The sequence below is a fragment of the Paramisgurnus dabryanus genome, chromosome 3 (assembly GCF_030506205.2).
Source record: "Paramisgurnus dabryanus chromosome 3, PD_genome_1.1, whole genome shotgun sequence".
NCBI lineage: Eukaryota > Metazoa > Chordata > Actinopteri > Cypriniformes > Cobitidae > Paramisgurnus > Paramisgurnus dabryanus.
Genome location: NC_133339.1, coordinates 48,291,929 through 48,316,034, shown reverse-complemented (window position 1 = coordinate 48,316,034; position 24,106 = coordinate 48,291,929). Strand labels below are relative to the sequence as shown.

Genomic DNA, 24,106 nt, shown 5'->3' with positions numbered 1-24,106 from the left:
GAATTCTTTTGTTTTATCTGGACCTTGAGTCTGTAATAAAGATTGATGATGAATACATTTTTATTAAAAGAAAACATACAAGGATTTTTACAATTTCTTCCTCTCATTTGCCATTCCAATTAAAGAATAAATGGTACATTTATTTTGGTCATGTCACTACACACAGAAGTTCTGGAAAGATATTGGTATGTTTGTTAAGTGTAAGATTTTTGTTGTAGAATTGTATTCTTTATATTTTTATTTCCTGTGCTATGTGATTGTGGCTTTAATGTACGTTTACTATTCTGTAAGTATGTTCTGTATTCTTTGCAATAAAAAAAACATACAAAACCCGTTGCAAGAACTGACAGGTGGGGATGACGTCAAAGTACCGCGAGAGCGAGTGAAATTATACTTCTCCATATGAATTCTCTACCGCTCTCGCGGTACTTTGACGGTTCCCGCATGTCAGTTCTTGCGGCTCTGCATGAAGTCGAACAAGCCGAATGTATAGCAACCTCTATGATTGTATAAAATGACTTGACATTAGCCAGTCACTTGAGAATCGCTATAATAAGAAAAGTAGTGGTTCAACGAACACAATATGGCATTAGAGAATTGAGTTTGTTGTTTGCTCTCATGGGACTTGCAAATGACATTGTACAATGTGTGTCCTAACTACATGTAAAAGATAAGATTATTTCACGGTGCACAGAGAATTATTTAAACGAAAAAAGTTAAGGGCTGTAACCATGGATTCTGAGCAGGTGAAATTGTGTAATTCCTCCAGGCCAGTAGGGGGCCTCAGTTGTCCGTCTCTCGTTGACAGACATCAGCAGAAGTCGCAGACAGTGATCGGTTGTTTGGAAACTGCAGGAAACTTCTGAAGACGCACACACGGCAGGTGGACTTCATTCAGCCCATTCCCTATTCACAACTCGCTTGCTTGCATGAAGACGGAACCATAGGATATTATATATGTTGTAGTCGTATCCACAGACCTTAGAAACCCGTTAGATTTGTCTTTGGTCGTTAGGTAGTTGATCATGAACGTGGCTAAAAGCGGTTATCGTGTCTTCTCTGCAAACTCTACTCCTGCATGCACTGAACTTGCAAAGAAGATCACTGAGTACGTATCACTTTACATTATAACATTTCACCTGCAATCCTTTATTAAGGTCTTGGTATTTTTGTATGGATGGGCAATGATGTGATGTGTAATTTTGGCCTGTAGAAACGCACATGACAGGTCGATCTGGCCTTGTTTTCCTGACATTATCAATTTGATTCCAAAGTGCAAAGAACCCCCCCCCCCCTAAAGGGTCCAGGCTTGTGGTTTAATATTGTAGATACTTCTGCTGCCAATAAGTGTATTTTATACATCCATATGTCGTATTCAGTAGAAAGCTAATTCATTGTCTGACGTAAATGGTACAGTCAGAGAGAGTGATAATAATCAGTGTAAAGTTAGTCAGTAGTAGTGGGTTTGAATCGCAACCAGATCATGTGACTGACTGGTCCTAAAATCAATCAATCGCTACATTCATTGAAGACAACTGTGACTGAAAATAATCTGTTTAGTTACATTCATAACGATAAGACACTGTCATTGCATATCAATCTTGATTATCTGGTTATATCTGCACCTCAGGCGTCTTGGAGTTGAGCTGGGAAAGTCTGTTGTTTACCAGGAATCGAACAGAGGTAAATCACATGCTTTACTGATATATCTGTTATTGACCTGCAACACCCTTTCATGTTAAAATTTAAAGATTTCATTACTACAATATGAAAATAATTTGATTGTCTCACAGTTGTACTTTAAAAAAAAAAGTGTGTCCTGATTTTTATTATCAGTTGTTTTTTACTACTGTTTTTCAATAATAAGATTGACAGAACTTAATTGAATAGTAAAACATTCTGACACATTACAGGAATGAGAAGTGTCTGTGTAACGTTAGTCTCTAAGTAAATCAACATTTGTAAACATTTTAATAATCCTTAAAGGCGGGTTGCATGATCTCTGAAAGCCAATGTTGATATTTGAAATCACCTAAACAAACACACCCCTACCCCAATAGATTAGAATCTGGACCTTCTTTTGATAGACCCTCCTCAAACATACGCAACCCAGGCAACGATGTCGGTTGGTAGACACGCCCCTTACTGCTGATTGGCTACAAGTGTGTTTTGGTACTCGTCCCTGCTCCCTTTCCCAAAGCATTTTTCAAAACTGTGCACGCCGCCTTTAAAGGATAGTGCTCCTCAAAATGACATTTACCACACGATATACTCACCCTCAAGCCACTCTTTATGCATATGATTATGAGTTATATTAGAAAATTTCCTGGCTGTTCCAAGTAGGGTGGCCATTCGTGCCAGTTCCGCCGGACACGTCCCGAACATGTTTTCGGTTCAAGTCGCGTTGCTCGACCGCAAACGTCATCGAGGTTCTCACATTTCAGTTAAAATACATTAAAAAATTAAGATTTATTTCTTTTAAGACATACAATCATTGTTGTTTAATTCTTACCTTGAAATGTAAAGGTTGCTCTTCTGAAATTGAACCTGAAATATTAAACCTTGATGACGTATGCGGTCGACCAATACGATTTCCGGAGAACGCACCCAAAAACATGTTCGGGATGTGTCCGGCGCAACTGGCACGAATGGCCACCCTAGTTCCAAGGTTTATAATGGTAGTAAATGGTGCTTCTGATTTGAAGCCCAAAATATCCATCCATTCTTCACAGAAGTAATCCTTACAGCCTCAGGGCAAATCATTGTGATTTTTCTAAGAAAAAGATTAATATTTAAAACTTTCCAAACAAAAATTACTAGCTTCCGATAACGACCGATGCAGGTTGTAGGACGTGGAGTACGAGAGCCACTGGAGCCTTGTGAATTACTTCTGTAAAGGATGGATGGATCTTTTGGGCTTCAAATCAGAAGCACCATTTACTACCATTATAAACCTTGGAGCTGGGGTTGCCATTTGTGCCAGTTGCGCGGGATTTTAAATCAAAACACCATTTACTACCATTATAAAGCTTGGAACAGCCAGGACATTTTCTTGTGTAACTCTGATTGTATTGGTCTGAAAAATATAATCATATACATTGAGGATGACTTGAGGGTGAGTAAAGCATGGGGTAATTTAAATTTTTGGGTGAACTATCCATTTAAAATGAGAATACATTTTTTTTAGGGGTCCATGCCTAATTTTCCTTTAGCAATATTTTTTTAGTTACTTTTGATTTTTTTGGGAAAACAAAGAACCTGACATGTCCCTCAAGATATTTAACTAAATGATTTTGTCAGCACCAGATAAACACTCTGTCAATGTTTTTATCTGACAGAAACCAGAGTTGAGATCAAGGAGTCTGTTAGAGGACAAACAATCTTTATCATTCAAACCATTCCCAGGTAAGAGTCAAAAGAAGAATACTCTATTGAATTAACAACAAGAAACCACTTTTCTTGCTTGTTAGACGAGTTAGTTTAAACTTATTATCCCCTTGTGTTTTATCATAACCCATTATTCTTAGCTTCTTCTGTACCCTAAGATCCAACTGTATATTATGTGCATGTATATGTTGATCTTGCTATTTAATACAGATTCTGCATATGTGGTAGCACTTCTAAAGAACGATGATCTTAAATACATGTTTCTGTGTCTCAGAGATGTTAACACAGCCATTATGGAGCTGCTGGTTATGGCCTTTGCACTGAAGACCTCCTGCGCCAAGAATATCATTGGGGTGATCCCATACTTCCCTTATAGTAAACAGTGCAAGATGAGAAAGAGAGGATCTATAGTGTGCAAACTCCTTGCTTCCATGTTAGCCAAAGCAGGTAATGCCTTCTGTTAAATTAGGGATGCATTGAAAGGAACATTCTTGGCCAAAAACGAATAAAATAAAAAACAATTAGCCGGATACAGAATAACCGAACATGTTTTTTTTTTAATTTTCCTAATTATCACTTGTTCGGCAGGACACTGAATTATTTTTTTGCTATTTTAGGCTAAATAATTTCGCTTGCACATTCGGTGCATCCCTAGTTATGATGTCATTTTAGTGTGGTTTTTAGCAGGCTTGTCTAATCTGCAATGTTAACTAGGGCTGTCGCACATAATCACCATGGATCTGCATCAGAAAGAGATCCAGGGTTTCTTTACATTCCCTGTGGATAACCTACGGGCGTCCCCGTTTCTACTGCAGTACATTCAGGAGGAGGTGGGCTGTTGTTTTACATGTTTTACCTTCCTCTTTTACTAACAGAATAAACAGTTAACTTTATGTCTTTCCTATTTTTTTATCTTTCTTGCGTAGGTTCCTGATTACAGAAATGCAATCATTGTAGCCAAGTCCCCATCTGCTGCCAAAAGGTAACCAACATAAGTTGTATTTGTTATAGTTATGAGCGGGTCTGGCCAAAATGTAAAGTGTTTATTTTCCACATTCCTCATGAGAGGCTCAGAAAAAGAAGCTAAGGCCGTCATTTGACAGACTGTAAAGTGACCAATCATCATTCACTTTTTAATGTGAAATTATTTTGTGCAAGTTGCTTTGGTTAAAGGTGTCTGATAAATACATGTACATTGAAATTTTTTCTCTGTCTTTATTTGTTACCTCTTTAGGGCTCAGTCGTACGCAGAGCGTTTGCGTCTCGGTCTGGCCGTCATGCACGGTGAAGCTCAGTGTTCAGAGTCAGACATGGCAGATGGGCGGCATTCTCCTCCCTGCGTCCGCAACAGCACCGGACATCCCGGCCTAGAGCTGCCATGTAAGAACCAACACATGCATGAACAGGCTTTCTGAGCCAGGTCATTAGATTTAACAAGACCCAAGCTGATAAGCTTCTCCCACTACTCTCATATTTCTTTGGCTTAAAATGGTAAACGCTAGGGGTGCACCGATATATCGGCCGATGATGCTTGCTATGCTTCTTAATGAATTACGTTGAAATGCCGCTACATCCAAAAGCCAGAGGGCGCTCTCGTGCCGAAACTCAATATTCGCTGTAGACGAAGAACCATACACACGCAGCTATGACACGCAGCTCTAGAAATGGCTTAAGGATATATTTATATTGCTGTTCTTCAAACCTTTTCAGGTATTTTTATGATAACAAAGAATTTGTATAATGATTATGTTTGACATGTGTTGCTTTTTCAAATGCATGGTATAAACAGTGATTTCAGATCGATAAGGACTTACTGATCAAAAGTCGTAGTACATGAAATAGCTGTGAAAAATATCGGTTGTGCGTTTCAGAATAGTTAACGGCCACGTATTATTAGTGTATATCGGCATTTATCGGTGCACCGCTGGTAAATGGGTGAATGTCATCTAGGTCATCAGTCACACTAAAATCAAAAGAAAGAGAAAATGAAACCATTATAATATATTAATTTTTGACATTATTCTCCAACTAGATCTCACATTCAGCCCTTTTAGTGATATTTCCAATTCCACCATATTGCAAACAAAATTATATATTATTTAACTTGAGCCATGCATACATTTGTGAAACTGCCTTTATGATGGTTTATATTTATGTCAATTCCAGTATTATGGGTGTGACATTTGCAGGAAAACATACATTATAACTTCTAGTAAATGGTCTTATCATCATTGCATGTTTGTTTTTGCCTTCTTTATTTTTGAAATGTGTCCTGGGTATGTTTACGTTAGATTCATACAGTGTGTTTAGTAATGAATGTGTTTATTGGCAGTCACTTTGCAAAGCTTTAGGGAGAATCAAGATATATTTTAATCGTAAGGTACAGATTTTTTTTTTCAAATGCACTTAAAACCATTTTCGTTTATCCTCAAACATAATTAATGAAATCTAAGACACCATAGACAGCAATGCAATTCACAACTTTTAAGGTTCAGGAAGGCAAAGACATTATTACAATAGTCCATGTGACTACAGTGGTTTAACCTGTATGAAGCGAATGAAGCGAAGAGAATACTTTTTGTGCTCAAAAAGTCTCTGATGCATATTCATGAAAGCAGCACATGTGTTAAACACTGGCATCACACGTCAGCCATAGACATATGTATACATAGATGCCTCATTTGACTGCTCCATCGATGTGTTGAGCATACATGTGATACGGGTTGGAGATTAAAGCAGCCTTTATACTGTACTTCTAGGTCGATTGGACGACGTAGCCTATGCAGAGACGTAAACTTTATCCAGTAGCCTGACGTGCACCTCTCCCAAAATGTAATAGCACGTCATTGCTACGTATACCGCAAGCACTGTGACTGGTCTTTTAGAACCCCTCCCATTAGGACAAAAAGATCTGCGTCACATTTTCTCATACCATGTCCGCTTGTGACAGAAAAACTAAGTTATGATGTGATATTTAACTCAAACTGCAAATAATATATACAAGCTTCATTTGTGGGTTTCCTGGGCAAGTTGCTCAGCTCTGCTATTGTGGGTTACACGCGTGGATACTTCCTTCTAGTGCTCTGCATGTGTAATTGCACATCAGCATAGCCTATGGCGTCGAGGCTATGGCTTAGGCTACATGCAGGAGTAGAATGAGCACTAAAAGGCTCAAGGATACTTCCTTACCAGGCAGAGTATGCATGCACATTGCGGCAAATTGCAGCAATACCCCTCCTTTCCTACATACTCTTGACGTGCATGCGCATTGTTCAGAAGATGAATTTTGCTTCATGCGCACTGTACGCTGATCCTCATGTACACGTAAAAGGTGAGGTAAAACCAGGCCTTAACCTTTTGAGCACCAAACTATTCTTAACCAAATTGAACCACTGTAGTCACATGAACTATTTTAACAATGCCTTTACTGCTTTTCTGAGCTGTGAAAGTTGTGAGTTGCATTGCTGTCCATGGGGGTGTGAAAGCAACAAACTTTCCACTATTGGGTGAACCAACCCTTTAGCTTTCACAGAATTTACTAAACTGATACCATACATCTGTAGACAGCACTGTTCTCTTCCAAACCGTCCAAAGTTGGAAGATCAAGTTGTTACATCTTTCCTTCTCACTGTGGATAGGTACAAATATTAGTTCAAAAAAACAACACCAATGTTCTGCCATAAAAAAGTGAAAGTAAATACTCTGAACAAAAATATACTAAGTGCAAAGGTTTTGTTTTCATGAGCTGAAATCAAAGATCTAAGACTTTTTTGATGTACACAAAAGGCAAAGATAAATACCACGAGAAATCTAGAGCAAGGAACGCGATGCTTTGCATTTGGTGTGTAAGCAGCATTAGGCTCGTCTCACTAAGGGGCTGTTTACACTTGGTAAGATGTGTTTTCATCGATCGGATCACAAGTGGACAAGAGAGACACATTACGTTTACACCTGGTATTTAAATCCGTCTCTTTTGTCCACTTTCGACCGCTTCTGTCCTGAATACTGTGAGGGGGTGGTCTGTGAGACGGTGGGCGAGTCTCTCTGCTGTCATTCAAACGCGAGCGGGAGTAATTATGAGTTTATATGGACGCAAACTAATATTAAGTCCACTGCTTGTTTAGCAAGTAAACATGCTGCACAGAGTTTTGTACGTGTATATGTTATAGCTTTCTCTGATTTTTCAGCGCAATTGATGAAATAGGATTGCGCAATTTTCACAAGCTTTCAAAACAAAACTATGGAGATCAGACGATTTCGTTTTATCAATGAAAGGCTAAAAATAGCGCTGTTCACCGTATGTTCACGCCAGAAGTAAAAAAAAAGACGTAAAACTTGTGTTAAATACCTAAGATTAGATACATGGGCGGAGAGAAGGCGGTCGCGTTTGGCTGTTCGAACACATTCAACCACATGCATTCCGCAACTCCAAAGATATCCGATCGAAAGTGGTTTCGACTACCTCTGGATGTGGTCGAAAGTGGACAAGCTCAAAATGTTTTGAACACCGTTTACACCTGGCATTAACGTCGTCCACTTGTGATCCGATCGACGAAAACGCATGTTAATGCCAAGTGAAAACAGCCTCTAAAAGGCCACTCTTAAATGTGCAGTTCTACTGTAGAGGGGGGGGGACCAGTCAGTATTCGGTGTGACAACCATTTGTCTAACACAGTTGATTAGGTTGTTGATTGTGACCTGTGGAATGTTGGTCCACTCTTCTTTAATAGCTGTGTGAAGTTGCTGGATATTTGCAGGAACTGGAACACGCTGTTGTATACACCGATCCAAAGTATCCTAAAAATGCCCAAGGGGTGACATGCCTGGTAAGTATGCTGGCCATGCAAGAACTTTTCAGCTTTGAGGTATTGGGTACAGATCCTTGCACCACGAGGCTGTGCATTATCATGCTGCAACATGAGGTTATGGTCGTGGATGAATGGCGCAACAATGGGCCTCAGGATCTCGTCACGGTATCTTTAAATATCAATACAATGCACCTTTGTTCATTGTCTATAACATACGTCTGCCCATATCATAATGACATCATAGACCACTCTTTCCACAAGTTTCCCCACACAATGCCATACACGCTGTCTGCCATATGCCCAGTACAGTGAAAATTAGGATTCATCTGTAAAGAAAACAGCTCTCCAAAGTGCCAGACACCACTGAATGTGTGCATTTGCCCACTCAAGTCGGTTATGACGACGAACTGCAGTCAGGTCAAGACCCCGATGAAGCTGACGAGCATGGAGATGAGCTTCCCTGAGATATTTTTAACAGTTTGTGCAAAAATTCTATGGTTATGTAGTAGCTGTCCGGGTGGCTAGTTTTCAAGATGATCTTGGGGGGGAAATGGTGGATGTGGAGGTCCTGGACCAGTGTGGTTACACGTGCTCTTCAGTTGTGAGGCTGGTTGGATGTACTGCTTGATTCTCTGAAACGCCTTTGGAGATTGCTTATTGTATAGCAGTGGTTCTCACCTCAAGTCCTCGGGCCCCCCCTTCCAGAACATTTTAGATGTCTCCATATATAAAACACCTGATTTAGTTAAACAGCTTGTTAGTGTGTTAGGTAATGTTCAAACATTCTGGAAGGAGCCTGATGAGTGGAATCAGGTGTTTCATTCTTGCAGTCAGCAAGATGTATAACATATAACTTGTGACATTGTGCTGTGGGATAAAACTGCACATATTATCGTGGCATTTTATTGTGGCCAGCCTAAGGCACACATGTGCAATAATCCATAGATATATACACTAGATGTCGCCTTGGGGTTCTAAGCATGCGTCAAAACCGACGCCATCTTAGAACAGGGGTCTTGTCATAGGAAGTAGCTAGGTAAAGCTGCTATCTCCGCCTGTACTTCCAATTCATGGACGATGCCGGACTTTTGTCCTGTGATGGATGTTAGGCCTACTAGCACTATGCATTATAGTTAGAAAAAGTAGATTTTCATAATATCAAAGCTTAAATTTTTTTCTGGACTTATGGATGCTAAATACATGTCTGACTGTTGAAACGAACCAAAAGAAAACCAAGAAAATTGCATTCATGACAATTTATGGTGATTTTATTTCTGTAACACCATTGCCTACAATGACGCTGATGCGGGGCTCCCTGTTTCAAGATGGCGGCTATATTTGATGCATTCGGTCCAATGAACTGCTGTAGCCAAGGCAACATCTAGTGTACATATCTATGTGCAATAATCTTGCTGTCTAATCAGCCTTTTGATATATGCCACACCTGTGAGGTGGATTATCTTGGCAAAGAAGTGGTGCTCACTAACACAGATTTAAACAGATTTGGGAACAATATTTGAGAGAAATAGGCCTTTTGTGTGCATATAAAATGTCTTAGATCTTTGAGTTCAGCTCATGAAAAGTGGGGGCAAAAGTTTTGCGTTTATAATTTTGTTCAGTGTATGTTTTTGTTTAATCTCTTTCAAAAGTAAAGTTCAAACAAGCTTAACGCTATATTCAGCTATATTATCATAGAAAAATATTTCACCCTTTTCAAAGTTTTAAAACATATCTTGCTTACTGTAAGACTTAGATTAACCCTAATAAAAATGAATATTATCCAAAACATTGAACTTTGACAATCCTTAAAAGAGCCTTTCTTGCTCTCAACAGTACAACGGTGTTATCTTTTTTTATTAAAGCTTTTTAAAATCTTTTATATACATTACTAAGGTTTTTTTGTTGTGTGGATTGTTAAAGTTCTGGTTTCTTCTGTATGTTTTATCATTTGTGTGTGGATTTTAATTTAACGTGATGTTTATTTATTGGTAATAGGCAAACAACAAGCTCCGTTCCCAGGCATAGAGCTCCCAAGTATGATGGTTAACTCTGTTTGCTACCGCAGGGAACACGCTGAAATGGTTCCTTATTGCATGTGTGCTGTGACTGAGGTTTCTCAGCATCTGCAGTCCAAGCACTCTGAAGCGAACCATGAGAACACACACCATTACTGTGGAAAAAAAATAGAAAATTTCTGCTGGTTGCCAGATCCACAGATGTTCTGTAGAGTCAAACATCCAGTATGTTTAACACTGGTTTCTAATAGCAGTAATAAAATACATGTGTAAACTTCAGCGTGCTTCGAAACAGATCTAAGAAGCCTCAGAGGGAGTGCTTACTTTCAAAATCCACGTAGACATCATTGTTCAGAAAAGGAACCATTGAATGTCTGTCCTAATAAATTGCCTTTCTTTATGATCCGGGCTGATCTCGCAAATCAACGCATCATGCCTGCTTGTAAAAATCCTTAAAGTTTTTAAACAGTGGTCAATGACCTGCTTTTACCCAGTACTTCTGCGTCATTTTGAAAATGCATGACATTGATAAATACTGTAGAAAAACATAAAGGTTGGTCGGCATATGTTTTTTTTTCCGCATGAGCTTATAGAAATATTTCGCAGCATTATTTTTATTTGATTAATAGGATCAAACATACATCTTATTTCTATGCTGTTCATGCGTTTTAGCCAAGGAAGTGTCAGAATTTAGTTTCTTGCATATTTAAAGGGGGCATATCATGGAAATCTGACTTTATCCATGTTTAAGCGCTATAATTGGGTGCCCAGTGCTTCCATCAACATAGAAAATAGTGAAATGTGAAAAAGATCAACCAAGTAACTTAGTTTTGGTAAACCATTGTCAGAAAGCATGTGAAATAATAGGTCATTGAAATTTGGCTCCCCTTGTGATGTCAAAATAAGGTCTTATTATATTAATGACGCCCCTTAATCTGCACTATCCAACCACGACACTGACATTTGTGCACTGACATGTGCAGAGAGAGAGAGAGAGGGAGAGAGAGAGAGAGAGAAATAATTGACAGCACAGTTGAGTTTCAATTTCAACAAACCACCATCATGGCGATAAGTGATTGTCTTCTATCAGCTCATTTGCATTTTAAAGGACACACCCAAAACCTGCACGTTTTTCCTCCCACCTACAAAGTTTACATTTAAAAAATGCTATACTATAAACTAATCTATGGTACTTTGAGCTAAAACTTCACATGCGCACTCTGGGAACACCAAAAATTTATGAGTGAACTTTTTAGTTGCTTTAAACAAGTCCATCCAATAGGATTGCACCTGCGTGCTCTGTGTTTAGCCAAGTTCACTTATAACATCTTTTGATTTGTTATAAGTGAACTTGGCTAAACACAAAGCACGGCAGGTGCAATACTATTGGATGGGCTTGTTTAACTCTTTCACCGCCAGCGTTTTAAAAAAAAGTTGCCAGCCAGCGCCAGCGTTTTTCATGATTTTCACCAAAGTTTAATGCCTTCCAGAAAATGTTCTTCTTTAAATATATAAACATACATAAACATAAACATATACCAAATGAAAGAACAGACCCTCTGCTTTCAAATAAAAAAACCGTTTCATCCTACCTTCAGTAGTTCTTTTGTAATCAGCTTTTGAATATGGGTAGGTTTCTGCAAAAACACCACATTTTGAGCAAAAAGCAAAGATAATTCAATTTTTGTGACGGACTTTTCATAGAGATCCCATTCAGAGCGATCTTTAAAACAGACACAGACATGCAGCAGCTTGCCATAGGGCAATACTTCCAGGTTTAAAAAGTTGCGGAAGGGCGCACCTGGTGGATAATAGCGGTATTGCGGAAAGACGGAAAATCTCGTCATTAGCGAGGAAGTGTTTTCTCTTAATTGACGAGATATCTCGTCAATGGCGGTGAAAGAGTTAAAGCAACTAAAAAGTTCACTCATAGCTGTGAGACAGCTACATAATTTCTTTCTATTAAAAACTGAACTAGAACTGAACTAGATCTACTACTAGAGGATATTGACCCCAAATCATTTAATGGGTACATATTTTGAGACTTTTGAGACCAGATGTGGTTTGTTAAACGCTGCTCAATGTGACGGTCTGCAAGTCTACAATATACAAAAATATTATATAAAAGTTGATTTTTATGGGTTGCGTTGTCAATAAGAGGCATGTGTTGAAGGCATGTATAACCCTTTTAACCCCTGTGTATTCTTAGATTGACCCTCCAGTTTTCTCTTGCCTTTACTTGGGTTGGTGTGTGTGTGTGTGCGCGTGTGCGTGTGTGCGTGCGCGTGCGCGTGTGCGTGTGTGTGTGTTTTGGTTGTGTGTTCTTTTGTCTTTCCTCTGACTAAGTGACATTAGCCCTGCGAACAGCCTCCTGAAGTTTGTCATGTTAACTCAGAGATGAAGTTTAGATCCAGCACTTCTAGCCATTTAAATGCCACTATTTGACAGACCAAGAGGTTGTTTTGATTTCTGCATGGCATGTGCCACAATGAGTTTTATTATTACTAATGTGGATTTTTGAATGTAGGTGGGGTAAAATGGAAAGCATACATCAATGAGTAAAAATCTTATGCAATGTCTTAAATTGTCTCTGTAGGACTCAGATTTTGCATGAGATTTAATATAGTGATAGACCGATATATTGCGGTGGCCGATATATCGGCCGATATTTGGGATTTTTTTTACTGTCTTGCAAATATGTTATATTTTAAGTGTGTATATTTATAAATATTATGCTTAACAAATGTTTATTTAGTTTCACCAATTTTCTGTGTCATTTCCTGTAATCACATTTGTGTTATCGGCCTCATATCGGTTGCCTTGCTTTTCTCAATATCGGCCATTAAAACCATATCGGTCAACCACTAGTCATGCACACACTTGAGCCCATCTTACCCAATCTACTCTGATGGTGGAATGTGATTAATTGACTTTTTTATTTTTTTTATCTAACATCAATGATGAAATTCCTGAAATGAATATGTTGAAAGACAAAGTTGATATTTTTCTTTATAGTAATGATGGCCAAGGAGAAACCTCCCATCACTGTCGTCGGAGACGTTGGAGGTCGCATTGCCATCATTGTTGTAAGAATTTTTTGCACATGTTATGAAAAGTAAAAAAATAAGTTGTTAACTATTATTAGCATCATTTAAGTTTAATTGGACTTTGTTTCATTCATTAACCTTTTTGTAAAAATAAAATGATTTCCAAGAGATATAAAAATATTGCTGTACGTTGTTGTTTCTTAAGTTGCTTTGCCAGGAATTGAGGTAGTCTGTAGATTTTAATAAGATAACTGCAAGTTGTTTGCTGTCTCCGGTAGGATGACATCATAGACGACGTGGAGGACTTTGTGGCCGCAGCTGAGATTCTGAAAGAGAGAGGAGCCTATAAGATTTACATCATGGCCACTCATGGGCTCCTGTCTGCAGATGCTCCACGACTCATTGAGGAATCTGCTATAGATGAAGTGAGTCTGTTCCCCAATGACACGGCATAGAGCAGGTTTCACCAACCAGTCCTGCAGAATTCAGCTCCAACCCTAATTAAACACAGCTGAAATAGCTGCTAATGGTGTTCAGGGTTGCTTGATAATTACAGACAGGTGTGTTGGAGCTGGGTTGGAACTGAAGTCTGCAGGACGGTAGCTCACCAGGAGCAGGGTTGGTGACACCTGGCATAGAAAAACACCTGAAGCCTAGTTTATACTTGAATGCTCGCTGTTGCAGTATTCTTTGAAACCATAGGGGGCGATTTAGAGTAATCGAGGCTAAAACCAACACATAACAGCGGGTAGAAGAAGTTTGCACTTTTAACATTACAACAAAATATAAAAACACGACAATTTAAATTAAACATGATCTCATAAATATGTCTTTTTTAAGCATTATTATTACATTAACATTTTTGTTATAAACTCTTTTTCCGGCAAATACGAGTCTTTATGATAATCTATATTTCTGCTATTATGCAGGAGGTGGTGCTGGTATTAAGATGCGTTTTGGTCGATCGGATCACAAGTGGACAAGAGAGACACATTTACGTTTACACCTGGCATTTTAATCTGTCTCTTTTGTCCACTTTTGACCGCTTCTGTCCTGATTACTGTAAGCGGGTGGTCTATGGTTCCGTTTCGCTTAAATGTGAGTGGGAGAAATTACGGGTTTAAAAGGACGCAAAATAATATTATGGCTGTTTTGAGGCTGTTTGGACACATTTGACCACATGCGCATCTTCATCACAAAAGTAATCCGGTCTAAAGTGTTTTCGACTACCTCTGATAGTGATTGAATGTGGAAAAGCTCAAATTGTTTTACACCTGTCTTTAGCGTTGTTTTGATCTAATTAAACAAATTGTATCTTAACACCTGGGCCCAGTTTTTCAAAAGGTTTAATCTGGATAAAATTGATCCAGATTTAGTAATCCTTTTTTTTGCGATCCATGATTCAGGATCACCAAATCTGGATAACCAGTGCTTAAACAGGAGTCCGCTCATCTGAGACTTCCAACACAAACACTGAAAATATAATATACAGGGGTGTGATTCTTCCGGAAAAATCCGGAATTCCGGCTTTTCCGACCTGAAAATGAGGCTTTCGTGAATCATGCAAATCCAATTTTTTTGTTTAATTGGGGGGGGGGGTCGCAAGGCACCGTTATAAATGACCGCATATCACTCCGCAAGTAGTCTATTTATTTGTCATGATCAAACTCTATTCAAAGCAGAGCTCACCAAACAGCTTGCAGTCAGATCCGGCGTGTGGTCTTGGCTGCGAATAAAAAAAATCATGCGTTCGCCTACAAATAGAATGAGAGGAACACATCTTTCACTCTCAACCAAACTAACAAACTAGCCAATCAGAAGTAGAATGAGGAGGGGTCTTTGAGGTGTGGCTAAGATCCAGCTGCAGATGCCGCGGAGATGTCATAAGTTAACGTTGTCAGCGGGATGAAGAGTATGTATATGAAGCCTAGGTAAGACGACCTAATTGATAAAGGACTTAAATCAGACCTGCCAACCTGTAACAGGAGTTTGTTGAGACAAATTCAGCAGAACCGGGGCACAGCCGGTGACTGAAATTTTGCGTAGCAGGTACTCATTTTGACCTCAAAGTACGGTGGTACGATTTGTCACTCTAAACTACGCAAAAACCTGATGACGCCCTTTGCCGCGCGAAGTACTCAAAAGAAGCAACAGAAAAAAGAAAAATATGTCCAATCATAGCACTGGGCTCATCCACCACATAGAAAGTGGGGATGATTGACAAGTCGTATGGCCAATCAGAGTCTGCTATCGATGGAATCACAAAATCCAGCGTGTTCTCCTTCCTCCACCCGCAGTTTCTGACCATCTTTTTCAACGGAGAGTCAAGACGTCTGACCCACTAAGGTAAACTGGTCAGGGTGGATGAAAAAATAATGAAATAATGCATTAGCGTAATCCTATGAAGTCGACGGTCGCGCGGGCTCCGTTTCATAACGTGCACTTGACCGCAAGATGCGCTAACAATACTTCTGATTTGTAAATGGGCATCATTTATCATTGAGCGCTTACGAAAAAGTACATGATTTCACCATTGGGCAGATCATCCAGTTTTAGTCAAATAAAAACGGAAAGTTCACTCTCAGTGAAGGGAATCCACCTGACATCCGAGTGAAGCGGATTAAATGCGTTCTGAAATAACGCGCTCTTGATAATTGTCAATAAAATAAAACGTCATATACAAACCACATCAAATAAAGTTTATAAATGGAGAATATCTCGTGTCTCGAGCGCCCACGTGATAGGTGCCTATGCCGTATGTACTGTACTGTAAACAAAGCTACAATAAATTAAAGACAGACATACAGTTAACAGCACTACTGTCACAGTTATGGTTGAATTTAAAGCAGTGTTAACTCTAAAATACTGTCTTAAAGGTATAGTTAACTTAAAACATGTAATTCAGTCATAGTTTACATAACAGAACAGACCATCCAAACATTTATGAGTTTCTTTATTGTGTGATACACAAGTTATTTTAAAGTGTTGATAACCACAGTGTCTGGTCCCCACTCCATTGTATTTTTTGCTAGTCAGGGTCCAGGGAAAAACAACAAAAAATTCTCTATTTTTTGTGTGTTTCACTCAAGAAAGAAATCATAAAGGTTAGACACAATATGGGGTTGAGTAAATGATAACCGAATGTCATTTGTGGGTTAACCATCTCCCACTATTTAACAGTAATATCACTTTTAACAGTGTTTGTGCAGACATGCTAAACTTTGGAGAATACAGTATTTAACATTAATAATGTTATTAATCACCATGTATGGAAAGTTTAGTTAAACATGATTTTATTCACATTTATAATTATTTTTAAAGCATATTATGGCAGGATGGGGAAAAAAGTGAGTGCAATGTGCAGCATGTTACCTTGAAAGTTACCAAGAGGTGTGTGTGCGTGCATGTGTTAAATTATATGTTAAAAACCCGTGTTCTGTCCTTTCGGCCAATGCTACTGTACTCAAAAAATATTTCCAAGGTTGGCAGGTCTGCTTAAATCAGTGGCGCTGGGCATGGATAGAAGGAAAAGGCAGAGACAAACATCATTTTAGTAGTAAGAAATTAAGAGAACCTGTTTGCTGCTTTGACAAAACTGTCCGTTTCAAATCAGACCGCTATATGCCAGTAATGTAAATATCAGATTTCTCGTCGAGGTGAAATGCTGTCTCGCAATATCAATATAAACTTGCATTTGTGTCAAAACGTTTGCTTGCATTATTATTCCGTAATCACTTACGTTAACGCACGCATATAAGTTGCGCGAATCAGATCCAACGTCATCCTGACGAACACACGCCTGTATTTGCTGCTCTTAATGGTTTGTGAATCTGGCAGTAATGCTTGCGATTACAGAATAATATAATGACAAACACACACATTCATGGATCTGGTTTCCCTGTGTGTGTGCGCGTGCGTGTGAAACGCGTAGCTCGACTGTGCCAAAAGAACTATGCATAAGACAAATGCACTTTCCAGAAAGTCACAACATTTGAATTAAATAACTTTAATGTTACAGTATCCACTTTAAATTCAGCGTTCAAATGTTGTAATCAATAATTAATCTTTACTTAATGCCCCCACTAATTATTCTATAAACATTAAACATGTTTTGACCAATTGGCAAATCTCATTTATCAAATTGTGTATGTGGCTTGTGTGCCTTATTATTATTAATGCAACCAAAGATTTTACTAAAAGGGTACAAATTTGTTTTGAAGAACATAAAAATCCTCATAGATCTAGTCACTTATTTGCAGGGGTTAAATTGGGATTTGTTATGTGGGGGGGCTCTGCGGGGAGAGGTACTTCGAGGGGTAACATGTTTAATACCAGTGTTTCCCATACGTTGATTAATTCGTGGCGCACCGCCACAGAATCAGCGCTGGCCGCCACAAATAGATTTTTCATGATCCCCATTTACATTTATATTTTACTGTTTAAAAACGTCTTAATTCATTGTTGCAAGCACCCAGCGCGCCCTCCCTTTCTATGTTGCATGCAGCTCGCGCCCCTCTCCCTCTCTCTCTCTCTCTCTCTCTCACATGAGCGTGAAAAGGTGGCGGTGTTACAATTTCCGTTCCTCCGTATACTTGCTTTTTCGCGTAAACGTCAACAGTCACAGATTTTACTGACAGAGAAGACGGCGATGACTTGACGAAAGGTTAGCATTAGTGTTCCCACACACACCCGTTCTCTCCCTCTCTATAATGCGATATGCTTGTGCACGTGTTGTGTAGTAACTTTGTGTTACTGTGTATTCTCTCATATTTCTGAATTTGCACCCAATTGTCTGCGCTATACGCGACAATAAAACTCGCATTTAAATGAAAAGGGGCTCATAACAAGACATTGATGAGAAGAGCAACAGCAGTAAGACTTCAATGTAAATGTATGGTGATTTATATACCAGCTGTAAACATGCACGTACGTTTCGTAATTTCCTGTTATTTTGCGGGTTTCTTTCAAATATAAAAGCGCTTAAGCATTTACTTGTATTCTAGGCGAAAAAAACAAGTCTTTGGCAAGTCACTTCCTGAATAACACGACACAAACTTTAAAAAGTCAAATTCACTTCTCAGAGGCACAGAACTGTTCCTGAAACTGACGTTCTCCCCAAACTGAAATTAAACACAGTGTTTCGAGTTTTTCTCGTCTGTGTCATGTTGATATCAAGAAGCAACGTGCATATGACGACGAGAGAGGTGACCTGCTGCGCAATCGAGTTACCCCTCCCACTTCTGAATGTTTAACTGAGATTTCTAATCCCGTCCGAATTGACCATCAATATTACAGACGTCCTGTGGTAAAATTACATTACGCCATCTACAACCGTAAAACTAATCCCATCCCGAATAGGCTATAGTCTGCTCATTTTATGTCTGACAACAGAACTGATATTATGTAAATAATAGCAATCAGTTGTTTTAAAATGCAATATAACGTGACAGATCAAAGAGTAGAAGTGAAACATATTTCAGGTGCCAACACTCGATCAAACCGGATCAAACGCAAAGACGTGATGACGTCACAAATATGCTAATTAGAGTGTGACGTCATCACCGCCACAAGTCTCTCAAAATTCTGTGGGAAACACTGAATACTGATGATAGCAAAGCCACTGGTGTGTTTCAATGACATTCTGGACCTCTGATAGGATTTGATAAGTTTCAGCTTTAAAGCTGTGGCAGAGGTTGACCCAAAATATTTTAAAAAGAGCATCTGAATTTTAAATGATGCAAATCTATGAGTTTGACACCCTATATCCATTTGTTCCACAAGTCATTATGCACAATTGGTCACATTTTAAAGGAAGTTAAAAGAATCAACCTCCTTGAATAATTTTAGGCATAAGATACCCAAAAAGACTCTTACATTTCTTATAAATTAGCCATAGAGATTCCCTATGCTGGTCAGCAGCTAAAACAATCATATAGTTAGGTTTGATTTGTGTAATCAAAATACATTATTTTATTAAACTATGCCTATACAATGAGTTATATCCAGTGTTATCCAGTTAACATACTGTAATTAATTGAGTGACAAATACTTTAATCCTTTACACGTTTCTAGTCTTCTATTAGGTTTTCTCGACGTGGGCACCATTCTTACCTCTCTCTCTCGCTAAATGATCCTGCGTGAGAGCGCGTTCTAGAAGTTCTGAGTTTTTTCCGCTTGAGTTGCATAACTTGCGCGAAGACGCGTTTAAAGGGGAAAGCGCGTGTTTTCGCGGCAATTGCGCCGCCCAATTCGCGTCATTTGCATCGCCCTGTGCCAGGACGCGCCTGGTTGCGTCTTTGCATTGACTTTGTATGTAATCTGCTCGCGCAAATCATAGCCCCGGACAGCCCAATTTAAACCCTGCTTATTTGTACTCTCAAAATGCACCGCATTGATGTATTTACCTTTAAATGCACAAAATGATTTTGTTCAGTCTGATGCAGTGGCAAGGCTACATAATTGTCAGGGTGGCACTTGCCCATGCTGATTGACGATTGTCCACTCAGATCGATCAATTTTGAGCTCAAATTATATTTCAACTGTATTTCATCATATATATATATATATTTTCCTGCTTTTTTGACCTTTGCCAATCACACCTATGAATATATACATATATCAATTAGTGATAGAATAAAATGTATTGGTTTTGGTCAATTTTGACAGCTGTTTAGGGGATTATTTTATGAGGCCAAACTCTTTCTACTTTGCTGTAGGCCTATTCTGAAAGGCTGAATACGTTAAAGCCTACTGTATCACTGTAGCCTGACAGATAAACAAATAAAATTAAAACATTATGAATAAATAGGATATCTTGTACGGTAAGATACTGCATGATCCAAATATAGTATTATTTGATACATTTTTTAAGTTTTCATTACATTTTGGGCATAAAATCCACGCTGAATCCACCCTTTTGATGGGATCAGTTTAATCCAGATATTTTGGATCAAAGAGATCCAAATCCTACAAAAAAGTTTTGAAAAAAAACTAACTAAAGCTTTGATCCGGATCAAAACCAAGATTGGATTACGTGATCTAATGCGATTATGTAATCCGTGTTTTCTTTTGAAAAACCCATTTTCAAGATTTGATCCAATCCGTTATCCAAAATCCTAGTGGATTACTTTTGAAAAACCGGGACCAGGTGCAAAATCTTTCCACAAAAATTTAATTGTATTAGCTTTTTGTTTAAAATGCTGTATTTTTTAGAAAACCTACCCATATTTGAGAGGTGATAAAAAGAACTTATAAAGATGGCATGAAATATTTGTTTGTTTGTTTTTTTTAAAAGCAGATCCTCCAAGGCATTAAAGGAACACTCCCACATTTTGGAAATTTAGCTTATTCACCGTATCCCCTAGAGTTAGATAAGTCCATACATAACTTTTTCATATCCGTGCGTCCCGTAAACGGTTTAAAGATGGCTGTGTCTCTTATAACCATGTTTTTTTGTACACGATGTGACTATACAAATCACAACATATAAATAGGAAAATGTTTGCGTTATTTTGTCACTTATTGGGAGCAATATGCTAGCTGGAGCCATTTACTTCCAGTCTTTGTGCTAAGCTAGGCTAGCGGGGGTGCGTCAGACAGAGTTACAGCACGCGCGGGGATGAAAAAGATACAGTATGTATGGACTTGTCCAACTATGGGGATACGGTGAATAAGCTAAATTACCAAAATGTGGGCTTGTTCCTTAAAAAATTTTGTGAAATTCCTAAAAAATGATGTCAACTTTTGGAAAAAAATGGTTGCGGGGAAAGAGTTAAACAAACAAAACAGAAATCTTAAGGTTTTAATTTTGTTCCTCATCCATTGGTACATTCACAACTGATATAAGCCAATAGTTTTGAATCCTATATAAATTAATTCTTATTATAACAAGTAAACATTCCATACTTTAAAATGAGTATATGAATTGTTTCACATGCTTGGATCATAGAGATGTGGCATAGACGTGTCTGCTTTGTCAAAATCGCCTTAAGGTTTTTTATTTCAGTAGTGGAAAGTTACAAAAAAAAGCAGTGCACGTCCCCACATAAAATGGGATCTAGCGCACTTAACACACACGAGTCGACTGCCCACTCTGTAATAACACATTTTTGCGGTGAGCACTAATGCACCTAATTGTTTTTAGTTGATAGATACACTTTCGGTTTAATGTGCAGAATAGCTGAATTGGATATTCTAATCATTATTGCAATTATTCTTTTTAATATACAAAAAACACATTTACATATAAATGAATTTGAAAATTAAGCTTCATGATGTCTGCCAAAGATAAAATGAAAGATGTTTGATTATAATATGTGTAAAATATTTTAATACTTTTTCAGGTGGTGGTTACCAACACCGTTCCTCATGAAGTGCAGAAACTGCAGTGTCCCAAGATCAAAACTGTAGACGTCAGTATGATCTTGGCCGAAGCTATCAGACGCATTCACAATGGAGAGTCCATGGCTTATCTTTTCCGTAACATCACAGTAGACGACTAAACAACAGATATGTGTTAGACACAGAAGTGAGGTGTAGACGCGTGTGAACTCTGTCAGTCACAGAACAATATAACAGTATACTCCAATTATCCAAATAAACCTTTTATTCTTCAAAACTATCAATATAGGCTCATATTGACAACTGACAGAATTGATGCAGATGGTTATATAAATTAAATGAAGAGTTACTGAAACCAGTAAATTTTGTCATTATGAATAATGTGTGGTTATACTCCGAAGCATAGAACTTGATTTGTGCAAATCTTCATTTACTTCTGTATGTCTGTTTTGCTTTTTTGTAAAACATTGAAGATTACGATTCCAAAACTGAGTTTGAAACCATACTCGTAATAATGATCGAGTTAACTGGTGCAGATATGTGAAGTATTAACTACTTTTAAGCAGTAAACTGTAATTGGCTATTTGGCAGATTTTCCTTCTTCATTCTTCTCTTGTAAAACAATAGAGAAGGGTAAAATCATCTGTAAACCATCTTGTTACGGGAATGTAAGTTACAATAAATATGGCACGTTTATATGTAAAATACAGTATGCTGTTGAAACCAGGCAGACCAGGATTGCAGACGGATGCAAAAAGCATGCGCATGCCATGGGGTCTGTCCTGATTCTCCATTTGTGTGCTTTGTTTCTGCGTTGAGTTATTGGTTCATGTTGATGTCTTTTATCAGCACCGCTACACTGCTGTCTCTCACTATCACTCAACTGTGTTCATCAGTCGAATGTTAAACTGTAGTCACCACATCGGCCTGGCGGTCCAAAATAAATCAACATTCCCAGGGTTTCATGTCTCTGTCAGAGCTAGAGTGGTTGCTATGGCAACCTTATTTGAGGCTGATATACGGTTCTCAGCTCTTATAGCTACATATATTTTTGCAGTAGTGCTAACCTGATCTGCGATCCTTATGGACGACTTACAATTTTGTTAGAATTTACCTGCTGTTGATTTGCAATCTTATTTTTGTAAATAAACACAATTGATTTGCTTTATGATGTGCAGTTGTCTCTCTATTCTACTGAAACTGTGATACATGTATTTTTGATACATTTTGGATACAGTTGAGCTGTGAAGTATTTCATTTGTTTGTAAAATGTATTGATTTCAATCTTTGATGTGCCCTTACTCGCTCAATATTAACGGTTTTATATTTTTTGGATGTTTTAAAGGTGTAGTGTGTAATTTTTGGAAGGATCTCTTGACATAAATGCAAAATATTATACAAAACTATATGATTAGGGGTGTATAAAGACCTTTCATAATGCACCGTTATGTTTTTATTACCTTAGAATGAGAAGTTTTTATCTATATACACCGAGGGTCTTCTTACATGGAAGTCGCCATTTTGTGCCGCCATGTTTCTACAGAAGACCTTAACGGACAAACTTTTTTTACTAAGTTGTCTCCGACGATGACATGTTTGTCCAGTGGCGGCTAACGTAGCTCCTCTATGCGTTTCAAAAGCAAGGGGTGAGCAGTGGACTGAGTCGTTGGTTGCAATGCGCAACCTCACCACTAGATGCCGCAAAAATGTACACACTGCACCTTTAAGTAGAAAACAGTAAATCGCAAAAAATTACTTTAGCTGGGTTTTCACAGACTGGGTCACATATTGTGAATAATGTAATGGTTAAAAGATGCTAATCATGATTTGCCTCAGGCTGCATGTACAATATAGGATAGCTTTGAGTGTCTTAATGCTTTTATTAAACAATAACTAAATATTAAGGATACATATTTCGAATATATAGTGTGACATTCTTTCATCAGAACATAAAACTTGCATGTAAACTGTAATATGCACTAAAGCTATGCGAACGAGTATTTTGTGTTTAAATGCAGTTTTGACAAATCCACATTTAGTAGTGAATCTTCATCTTTCCTTTAAAATGAACCGTGATGATGTTGTTCCTCATGCAAGGTTACATTTGACATGTTTACATGGTTTAACTGATGTATGCGAGCCATTCATTATCTAAAAAAGTCACCATGAGGCTTTCATCAAAAAAATAACTAATAGGAAATACATATTAGAAGAGGAAGTAGAAAAAGTATAGAAATGAGGAAAAAACAGAACAATTATTAAATATATAGAAAACATGATATAATTGCCAAAACCTTCATAAAATGTACATTAAATGTATTTACTGTGAAAACATTGTTATTCATAGCGCTATTTTGCCCCAGACCTGTGACAGTTTTGATTTTGTCTGAGCTATTAATGAAATAGAAATATAAAAATTCATTTTATTTGTCTAATAATAATATTTTAATAGGTAAACTTCAGGGTAAAATAGTTTTTAATTCATTTAAACCATATTTAAAAACTGAAC

General features: G+C 38.0%; 1 protein-coding gene across 2 annotated transcripts; it reads left to right on the top strand.

Annotated features, from left to right (window-relative positions):
• Positions 1–806: 806 nt before the first annotated feature.
• Positions 807–22,765, top strand: LOC135750357 (phosphoribosyl pyrophosphate synthase-associated protein 1). 2 transcript variants are annotated; one of them, XM_065269166.2, is made up of 11 exons: positions 807–1,108; positions 1,631–1,683; positions 3,339–3,405; positions 3,662–3,834; positions 4,102–4,217; positions 4,314–4,369; positions 4,622–4,767; positions 10,191–10,229; positions 13,226–13,296; positions 13,536–13,682; positions 21,600–22,765. In XM_065269166.2, exons 1-11 carry the CDS (start codon positions 1,026–1,028, stop codon positions 21,756–21,758), a joined length of 1,110 nt encoding a protein of 369 aa, XP_065125238.1. In that variant the 5' UTR covers positions 807–1,025; the 3' UTR covers positions 21,759–22,765. The 2 variants fall into 2 exon arrangements, with proteins under 2 accessions (XP_065125238.1, XP_065125239.1); XM_065269167.2 differs by lacking the exon at positions 10,191–10,229 and having other exon boundaries at positions 808–1,108.
• The last annotated feature ends 1,341 nt before the right edge of the window (positions 22,766–24,106 follow it).